Source organism: Arabidopsis lyrata, assembly GCF_000004255.2.
Source record: "Arabidopsis lyrata subsp. lyrata unplaced genomic scaffold ARALYscaffold_6, whole genome shotgun sequence".
Classification (NCBI taxonomy): Eukaryota; Viridiplantae; Streptophyta; class Magnoliopsida; order Brassicales; family Brassicaceae; genus Arabidopsis; species Arabidopsis lyrata.
Window position 1 is genome coordinate 5,997,767 of NW_003302550.1, and position 10,458 is coordinate 6,008,224.

Genomic DNA, 10,458 nt, shown 5'->3' on the forward strand with positions numbered 1-10,458 from the left:
TTTTTTCTGCGCATAGTAATAAAATCATTCATTTTTTAATGAAAATTTTATTTCGTAGAAAGAAAAATTATGAAATAATAGGCAATAACTTGAAAAAATTGTATCAAGGAAAAAATGAAGAAGGCCAATGAGAATTAAGATCCCAAAAAACATAAAGTGAAAGAAAAAGAGAAGAATAAAAAAAAGACCACACCACTTGGGGGCGGCTCATACACAAACACAAAAGGAAGGCGCGAATTTCAAGGACGCTTCTCGACGACCAAACCAGAAAAAATAAACACTCTTCTACGAATTTTGTGTTTTCCTCTAAATCAATTCCTCTTCTTTCGACAAGAGTGAAAATTTCTCATTTTCTGTTGTATTTCGTAATTTTGATTCTTTCTTTGCGATAAAGTCGTGTTTTTTCTTCTTCTTCTTCTATAAGTCTGAATCACGTTCTATTGATCTATTTGAATTCCATCGACACTCGCGTTTCTCGTTTCGTGCTTAGATCAGAGCGCTTCCTCTGATTCCGTAAGATCTCTGTGTTTCTCATTACTTGCTTCTATTTCAACTTTTAGATTCCGAAACTTTGTGTCATCTACACATGTTTTGATTTTTCCTCTGTTCCTAAATTCCAGAATTCCGACACCGGTTGCGATATTTCTCTTCTGTCTTTAAATTTTGAAAAGTTATTGTTGGATTTTGAGTAACACATTTTCCTCAAATTCTCAATCAAATCTTGGATTTTGAGCATCAGGGGTCTATGCATTTTTGATCGATTATATACAGAAAGAATGTCTTGTGTTTTGTTTGATGATGTTTTCTTATGACAAGAGTCTTCATGTTTTTTTTGTAGGAGCTATATAATGGCGGCTCATGTTTCTGCTGGAAATTTCTATCTTGCGGGGCAGGTTTACAGGGGACAAGCTTACCCAAATTTTGGTTTTACAAATCCATTCAAAGAGCCTTCTTGGTATCACTTCTTTTTAATCCCAAATTTTGTCACTTTTGTGCAGCAATTGACATTTAGATTTATGTTTCTCATGCTGGACTCAAAACTTTTCTACTCTCTGTGTGCATAGGTCAAGTGGCGTATTTAAGGCTCTAAAAGCTGATAGATGTGGTTGTTACTCTCGTGGTGTTTCCGCCATCACTGAGAGCTCAAAACCTTGTACAAGTATCAGGGCTGTTTCGGTATCCTCTTCAACAAAGTATTATGATTTCACTGTGATTGGCAGTGGAGTTGCGGGTCTGCGTTATGCTTTAGAAGTTGCAAAGCAAGGAACAGTCGCTGTGATTACCAAAGATGAGCCTCATGAGAGTAACACAAACTATGCTCAAGGTGGTGTTAGTGCAGTGTTATGCCCTTTGGATTCTGTTGAAAGTCATATGCAGGATACAATGGTTGCCGGTGCTCATCTTTGTGATGAAGAAACCGTAAGAGTAAGTTCCCATTGCTGATCATTACCTGAAAACTGTTTGATAAGTGCTTGTGTTAGTCTAGTGCATAAGTGTTGTAATTTTGAGAGATGGTCTAAACCTGTCTCACTTTTGACTATCTGAATGTTATTTTTCAGGTTGTGTGTACTGAAGGGCCTGAAAGGATTCGTGAACTGATTGCGATGGGAGCATCATTTGATCACGGCGAGGATGGAAATTTGCATTTGGCAAGAGAGGGTGGTCACTCGCATCGTAGGATCGTTCACGCAGCTGATATGACAGGAAGAGAGATTGAGAGAGCTTTACTTGAAGCTGTACTTAATGATCCCAACATATCTGTCTTCAAACACCATTTTGCAATTGATCTGCTCACTTCTCAGGTTCCACTTCACACCCTTGATAAACAAAATTGGCTATGATCAATTGGCTTATCAGATCAATCTTTTTTTTTTTAATCGTAACAGGATTGCTTGAACACAGTTTGTCATGGTGTTGACACTTTGAATATCAAAACAAATGAGGTACACAAAGATCTTGTTTCTGGCGGTTTGATTATTCGCCTTGTAGCTTAGATTTTAATGTAAAAAGAACTCATGTTTCTTCAGGTAGTACGCTTTATATCGAAGGTGACATTGCTTGCTTCAGGTGGAGCTGGGCATATCTATCCATCAACCACAAATCCTCTGGTAACCTTTTTCTTTAGACTCTCTTAGTTACAAAACTCTATGGAAGTTTCATTTTACCAATTTTATCAGAAGAAAGAATGTGTAGGAGCAACACAACAATTTTGTGTGTTTATGGGAAATATCCAAAAATGACACTTTTGATATTAAAGTGATATGTCACTTAAATACAAAAGAAAATGTTGAAACCATCACTCTTCACACGGGTATACATAAACATACTGCATTAGAGTTTTAGATTTAACAGTTAAACAGTTGCAGAAACAAATAGATTTAGTCATTAAGTACTTTTTTTTGTTGCAATGATATATCTCTAAAAGTGATATTATACTCCATTTTTATTATCCACATGGTCTTTGTATAGGTGGCTACTGGAGATGGGATGGCTATGGCTCATCGCGCTCAAGCTGTGATCTCAAATATGGAGTAAGTAAACACAGAATAAAACAACTGAAGAAACTTGTTGACAATAAACTTATGTTTTGTGTTTCTGTTTGTATTTGTTTTTGGTTAGATTTGTGCAGTTTCATCCTACTGCCCTAGCTGACGAAGGTCTTCCCATCAAACCACAAACCGCTAGAGAAAACGCATTCCTCATCACTGAGGCCGTGAGAGGTGATGGTGGCATCCTCTACAATCTAGGAATGGAGCGATTCATGCCTGTTTATGATGAACGAGCTGAGCTTGCTCCTAGAGACGTGGTTGCAAGAAGCATTGATGACCAGCTTAAGAAACGGAACGAAAAGTATGTGTTACTTGACATAAGCCATAAGGCAAGAGACAAGATTCTTGCCCATTTCCCGAACATAGCTTCTGAATGTCTTAAACACGGTCTGGATATCACCCGTCAGCCTATTCCGGTTGTCCCTGCAGCCCATTACATGTGTGGAGGAGTTCGTGCTGGTTTACAAGGCGAAACCAATGTCCTTGGATTGTTTGTAGCAGGTGAGGTAGCGTGTACCGGCCTCCACGGGGCAAATCGTCTTGCTAGTAACTCACTTTTAGAAGCTCTGGTTTTCGCAAGACGGGCTGTTCAGCCTTCGACTGAGCTCATGAAACGCACAAGACTTGATGTCAGCGCATCAGAGAAATGGACAAGGCCTGTTGTTGCGACAGCTAGATTGTTAGGAGATGAAGTAATATCAAAGATTACAGCTTTGACTAAAGAAGTGAGAAGAGAGCTTCAGGAAGTGATGTGGAAGTATGTTGGTATTGTCAGATCGACCATTCGGCTCACCACTGCCGAGAGGAAAATCGCAGAGCTAGAAGCAAAATGGGAAACATATTTGTTTGAACATGGATGGGAACAAACAGTGGTTGCTCTTGAAGCTTGTGAGATGAGAAACTTGTTCTGTTGCGCTAAGCTTGTGGTGAGCAGCGCGTTAGCTAGACATGAAAGCCGAGGTCTTCATTATATGACAGACTTTCCTTTTGTTGAAGAAAGCAAGCGGATTCCTACAATTATTCTCCCCTCTTCTCCTACAACAGCTAGTTGGAGCTCAAGGCGGTTACAGAATATAAGCAGCAGCTCACTTATTGATTGTTAAAACTGCAGGAGTTTTGTTCTTATTTGAATCCAATCCTCTCTTATTATTGTATCAATTTGAAAAATTTTGGAACTCAAAAGAAATCTCTGATTCTGACAATCTGTAATACAAAAGAAAATAAATTATTCATTTGAGATATCAATCATTTTGGCAATTCATATTTCAATCCCTTTGTTATGGTTTATTGACGACTTTCTGAACGAAATAAACAATTGTGAGTGTGGATTTCCAAAGCAAGGAGCAGGATTGAGATTCACTGACTCCATATCCTCGGTTTCTTTTCTCTGAATAAATCATTCCAGAAGCTTCCATCCTTGTCCTGAGGATATCGCGAGCTCCAAGCTCGGGTATGACCTCCATGACCAGACCAAACATTAATTCATTCTTTCTGTCTTCTTTAACTAGACCAGGATGCGATCTGAGAAGGCTGCACAAAGGCACATCCATTAACAATCAGAGATCTCTTCTTCAATGCCGCTTTCGAACAGCCTAGTTACTAGTTACACCCAGAAACCAGCTAGATCATAACTCATAAGTCTTGCCTGCTCTGCAGCTGCCATCATCGTTCTGCTACAATTAAATTCAAAGGGTATTTTCAGGAGATAGTTCTGGCTCGAGCAATTTGATTTAACAAAGAATAAAGTTATCCTGAAACACAATTTGAAGAAGTACTATGGTCCAATAATCTCACCAGCACTAACCCAATTGCAAAATCAAAATTGCTTAGGTGTCCTGTTTGGAGCCAAATCTGCTACTGTAGTACTGTATCTGAGAAAATGAAACATTTAGGTAAAGTTCAGCTGAATCTTGGAGGGAGACTAGGATTTGAAGGATGAAACAGAATTACCAGATTCACGAATTTGAGGAACGAGCACTCTTTTTTTTGTAACACTCCTTTAAGAATCTTTCAGCATCAACCTTCATTCCAGGTTTAGAAAAGGCAGCACTTATCCAGTAAATAGTTTGATTATACGGAATATATCCCTTCTCTTCAATCATCTCTTTTAGCAACCCTTTTGCCTCTGCCAAGTACATTGCTTTTTTATTCCACTCAACTTCCGGATGAGTGCAAAGTTTGCACAGACCAGATATCATAGTACAATAAGTCGAAGTATTGGGGCTCACTCTTCTCTTACCCATCTCCTTCATTAGCTCTGTCGCCTGAAGCATCTTCCCAACTTTAGCAAATTCACTGATAAGCACATTATAAGTGCTGGTTTTCGGTACCAACCCGTCCGCAATCATCTCACAATATATCGTCATACTTTCTTTTTTATTCCCTATCTTCGCTTGACCAGAAATTAAAGCATTGTATGTAAAATCGTCAGGACGCATACCTCTACTCTTCATCTCACTCAGCCATTTTTCCACTTCTTTTATTAGCCCCGCATCAGAAAGACCTCTTATTATAGTATTATAGGTTGCAACATTTGGAGATATTCCTGCTTCCATCATCATGGAATATGTCGAAAGAGCTTTTCCTACATGACTGCCCACGAAGTACCCGTGCATAAGGGCATTGAACGTCACAGTATCAGGAACAAAGCCTCTCGCTTCCATATCCTCCATAACCATAGCTGCCTTTCTCGTCATACCTAGTTTGCACAGAGTTGCAATAAGAGTGTTATAAACTTGCCTACTGAGTTTAATCCCATAACTCAATAGTGTCTCATGTGTTTTGAATATAGCATCAGCTCTTTTATGCTTTGAAGACATGTCGAGAAAAATTCGGTATGTCGTTAAGTTAGGATGGATCTCCATAAACATCATTTGATCCAATATGTCAATAGCTTCCTTCATTTTACCCTTTTCGCATAGCATTCCAACCACAATATTGCAAATCATCAGACTCGGTTTGATTCCACAACTCTTCATCTTATCCCAAAGCTTAAGGATACCTTCGAAATCCCCTTGCTTTCGTTGTGAATTCATCATTATGTTAAATGTAGCGATATCTGGTTCTATACCCTTCTCTCTCATTCCTTTGTAGGCCCAGTCTGCTCCGACTTTGCCAAACTTTAACAGCCCACTAATTAAGACATTATATGAAACAACATCCCAGGGCATCTCTTTCTCTTGCATTTCTTCAGCCCAAGAAAGAGCAGCTTCTTCGTCTCCTCCTTTGAAGAACACATCAATTAAAGAAGTGTAGTTAATATGATCCAGCGTCACTCCTTTAGATACCATGTCTTTGACTAATCCTTTAACTTCCTTAATCCTACCAATTCTCTTCAAGTGGTTCACCAGAGCATCAAGTATGTAGTTGTTTTCCTCCACCCCAATCAACCTCATCTCCTTACTCATTTCAGAAGCCACTTCTTGTTTCCCTGCCTTAAACAAGCCATCAATTACTGTACCATAAGTAAAACCATTCGGCACAACATTTTGGTCCTCCATTTTTCTCATAAGACTAACAGCTTCTTCGAGCATCCCTTTCTTCACATAGCCGTTTATCATACTAGAGTAGGTTACAACATTCGGAAAAACACTTTTCTCCAACATCTGCGTAATGATAAATTCTGCACTGCTTAAATCCCCCGCTTTGCACAACCCATCTACCAAAGCCGTATATGTAACCACATTTGGAACTTCGTTATCTTCCAAAAGCATCTTAAATGTTTTCTCAGCCTCCCTAAGGTCCCCAGCCTTAAACAGACCAGCCATCAAAACAGTATATACAACTAAATCTACAGGTATGCCACGCACAACCATCTGACTGTAAAGAGCCAAAGCATGGCGGTAATCTTTTGCTTTAAATAACGAATCAACAAGAGTAGTATAAGTAACATGGTTCGGATATACACCCATCTCCTCCATTTCCCTCAGTAACAATCCCCCTTCCATCACTTTTCCATCTTTGCACAATCGGTTAATAATCGAACTAAAAGTAACAACATCCGGATCAAACCCACTCATAACCATATCCCTGTATGCTTCTTCAATAGCATGGAGGTTGTAGTAGGAGCTTATGAGTATAGTATGAGTGATAAGGTTTAGTTCCGAGATTTCGTCAACTAAAGCCTTAGCTCTAGCAAAGTTTCCAACTTTACAAAACCCATCAATCAGAGTATTGAAGCTAACCGTATCAGGCAATATACCTATCTTCACCATCTCAGAGAGAAACTGATAAGCCTCATCAGCTAAACCATGTTCACATAAACCCGAAATCACAGTGTTATAAGTAACAGTATCGACGCTGATTACTCTATTTCTAAGTAAACTAATCGCAAAACTCAATTGACCCACTTTGCACAAAGAATGAATCAACACATTGAGAGCAAAAACATCGGGAGAAACTCCACAAGCTATCATCTTGCTATAAACCAACGATACCTGATCGTGTACCAAACCATTGACATTGAATTGATGAATCAGACTGTTCCATAGACACAAATCCGGAACAACCCCGAAAGTGCACATCGCAGAGAGCGTCCTTGCTGCTCCGTAGAGTCTCCCACAGCTTAAATAGAGCCGAAAGAGAGTGTGGAAGAGAGAGACGTAAACCCTAGTCTTGTTGAGAGCTAAATCTGGGTGAAAGATTCGTTTTGAAATCGAGAGGCTAGTCTCTTCGCTTACTGGGATTTGGGGTCGTTTGATTGACGAGAAAGAGCGGCAATTTGAGAGAAAGAATCTGTATTTTCCCTTATAGTTATTCCAAATCCTTATCATTATCATCAGCAGTGGTACTGGAGTTCATCTAAATCTCCAAAGTTCTTCAGAGACTCCTGCAAGCTCTCATGGCGTCTGCTTGTGACGACGCATTGTTTCTCCCAGATGAACTGAGAAAAGAGTTTCGAAGCTCGACGACGAGGTTTTAGTTCAATAATACGATGTCGTTTTAGAAGACTCAAAAATAACGGGGCCTATATATGGGCCTGTTTTGGGCTAGATCTAAATTAATCCTTTTTGTACATATAATAATGCGATGCTATATCACAACTCACAAGACTTATCCAAAACACATAACGTTAACAAACATCTTGGTCCTATTAGATGTTAGATGTTATGTGAATTTAATTACTTTAGATTTTAGTATGAATGGGGATGTGCCTTTAGTCAAGTGGTTAAGTCCACTTGACTCCGCCTTTCCCACCGGAGTTCGATTCCACTAAATCGCATTACCCCGCGTAGTAGGGATTGGCTATGGATCGGGCCTTGTCGATCCAAAGATGTCAAAAAAAAAAAAGATGTTAGTATGAATTTAATTATTTTTATTCATGATGGAAACTTATATAAATACATATGTATTATCACATGTTAGAAATTTTTACCTTCATATATGTTATCTCAGTTAAAAAAGGATATCTTTTTTTTTTTTTTTTGTCGAAGAAGAAAAAGGATTTATGAAATATTTGGAAATCTTGGGTGCCAAGATATTTTTTCATATATACTTTGCATCAATCAAAAATTTGGTAAAATTCGATTTGCAAGTGTGAAAATATCATGAAGAGGAATCCTATACTAATATTTGGGAAGTACATCCTAAGGATCATAACTTGATTTTGTAAGAAATTACAATATATGCCATTAGAGAATTCTAATCATAAAATTTTATTTTATGTCACTAATATATATTAACGGGTCAACAGGTGTAAAGATATTAAAAGATTTTGTTTATATAATTCATATAATTCATATATTTTTCGATAATAACTATATTACACAATTAATATAATTCGAAATTGTTATATACTAATCAATTCGAAAATGTAACACAATTAGTAAAAATGTTGTATACTAATATATAATTCGAAAATGTGACACAAAATGTTATTGAAAATGTTAATGAAAATGATATATCATTGAAAACATTTTATATCAATTGACTTTATAAAGAATGCTATTTTGAATTATAATACTCATATAGTTCAAAATTTTATTGAAAATGTTATATACTAGCTAATCCATTATTTGAAAATGAAAATGTTATTCAAAATGTAAAATTCAAAATTAAATGTTATATCATTGAAAAAATGTTATGTAATTCGAATTTATCAATAAACTATTATTTTCATGTATATAGTTCGAAAAAGGTATTATTCGAATTATACTGAAACAAAAGTTAAAATTCGAAAATGTTATATCATTGAAAAAATATTATATAATTCGAATTTTCAACTATATTAGTCGTTAAGCAAAATATATTTTGATGCATTTGGGATATTAAAGTTAGAAAAATTAAGATGTTAGTTTCCAGAATCTTTTTTTTTTTTGACAAAGTTTCCATAATCTAATTAGTTTCCGAAATTAATGCACGAGGATCTGATTTATTTAACATTTATTTAGCAACTAATTTATATACATAAATATTGCAATCTGTGGAAGCCCCCTTGGCCCATTGGTTGACCAAGAGTTGATTAATGCTTCTACACTAAGAGGTCTGAGGTTCGAGTCCCATATATTGCGATTTATTAACAAATTTGCAGATTAATGGAGGCAAGTGTGCATGAGATCTCCAGCGATGTACAATTATAGCCGTGCGCCAGCGCCAGGATTCTACGCAGAGAAGGGAGTGTCGCCAGGTCGTGGATCATTGAAGGTATTTATCAAGATCATGAAGAAAGGAAGTGTAGTCTGTCGTGGATCTACTAAGGGTCGGCAGAAATTGTCAGTTGTAGAGACGTGTATGTAACAGTTCTCATAATTTGCAATTAATAATAAATCTAGACGACAGAAAAAAAAAAGATTGCAATCTCATATGGAAATATCTTTGTAAATACGTAAATAGAATAAAAAAAAGTGCATTAATTTGGTATAAATTTTGGCATATTCGAAAAATATTCTAAAGATCACAATCTTTCCAAAAACAAGAAAATCATTTATTCAATCACAATATTTCGGATTTATTAGTTTCCTCGATAAGATTTGTGTATCTCGAAATCTAACTTCACCACCAAGAAAATAACAATGATTTAGAATACCCTAAATTTGTGATGATCTCTATATAAGAGATGTCGAGAGCAGGCGTTTCATTCATCAACACACACATTTCTGATTAGGCCTGGGCAAAAAAACCGTACCCGAGTACCCGAACCGAAACCGACCCAAAAAAACCGGTTCGGGGCGGGTACGGGTATTAGCTATTTACCCTATTGGGTCTTGTATTGTCGTACCCGTGGGTATAGGGTAAAACCCGATCCGAACCCGATACCCGAACGGATACCCGATTACCCGAAATTACTTATACTTATACATATAAAAACTTTATATATATGTAATATTTGAGCTAAATACATTTATATCCAAATGTCCGAGAGTAATTACCAAAAATTAAATGCACTTATATTTATATATTTAAGACTAAATATATAAATACGCGAGATGCTTGTAAATTTTTTAAATATTTGGACAAAATTCCGGTTATTCGGATAAATTTTTGGGTGAAACTCGGATATTTGAGTAAAATTGCGGATAAAATTCGGATATTAGAGTAAAATTTCGGGTAAAATTTGGGTATTTGGGTATAAAATACCCGAACCCGATGGGTACCCGATTTTTTCGGGTATTTAGCGGTTCTAAAAATCTAAACCCGAACCGACCCGAACCCGATTAGACCCGAACCGAAACCGAACCGATATTTTAGATTTACCCTATTGGGTCCTAAACTCCTCTACCCGAAAGATCCGTACCCGATCGGGTTTTACCCGAACCCGACCCGCATACCCGAATGCCCACCCCTATTTCTGATCAACAGATTTCAAAGTTTTCAAGTGATCTATCCTTTATTTCTCATGTCATCTATTAGGAGTCTTTCAGACTTGAAACCCTTTTAGAACATGTAGAAATAAAGGTCAAGATTATAAGAT

The 10,458-nt window shown here is 37.0% G+C and overlaps 2 protein-coding genes across 6 annotated transcripts; one reads left to right on the plus strand and one right to left on the minus strand.

Annotated features, from left to right (window-relative positions):
* Window positions 1-222: 222 nt before the first annotated feature.
* LOC9309759 (L-aspartate oxidase, chloroplastic) lies at window positions 223-3,794 on the plus strand. The gene is made up of 8 exons (XM_021021696.1): window positions 223-513; window positions 839-955; window positions 1,065-1,425; window positions 1,560-1,802; window positions 1,887-1,943; window positions 2,028-2,108; window positions 2,470-2,531; window positions 2,620-3,794. The coding sequence occupies exons 2-8, from the start codon at window positions 849-851 to the stop codon at window positions 3,650-3,652; spliced, it is 1,944 nt and encodes a 647-aa protein (XP_020877355.1). The 5' UTR covers window positions 223-513; window positions 839-848; the 3' UTR covers window positions 3,653-3,794.
* On the minus strand, window positions 3,754-7,522 carry LOC9307700 (pentatricopeptide repeat-containing protein At5g14770, mitochondrial). Of its 5 annotated transcripts, none has more exons than XM_021021695.1 (3): window positions 4,500-7,522; window positions 4,344-4,414; window positions 3,754-4,219 (listed from the first exon to the last, which is right to left on the minus strand). In XM_021021695.1, exon 1 carries the CDS (start codon window positions 7,325-7,327, stop codon window positions 4,505-4,507), a length of 2,823 nt encoding a protein of 940 aa, XP_020877354.1. In that variant the 5' UTR covers window positions 7,328-7,522; the 3' UTR covers window positions 3,754-4,219; window positions 4,344-4,414; window positions 4,500-4,504. The 5 variants fall into 5 exon arrangements, with proteins under 5 accessions (XP_020877354.1, XP_020877353.1, XP_020877352.1 ...); XM_021021694.1 differs by having other exon boundaries at window positions 3,754-4,222; XM_021021693.1 differs by having other exon boundaries at window positions 4,344-4,420.
* Window positions 7,523-10,458: the final 2,936 nt, after the last annotated feature.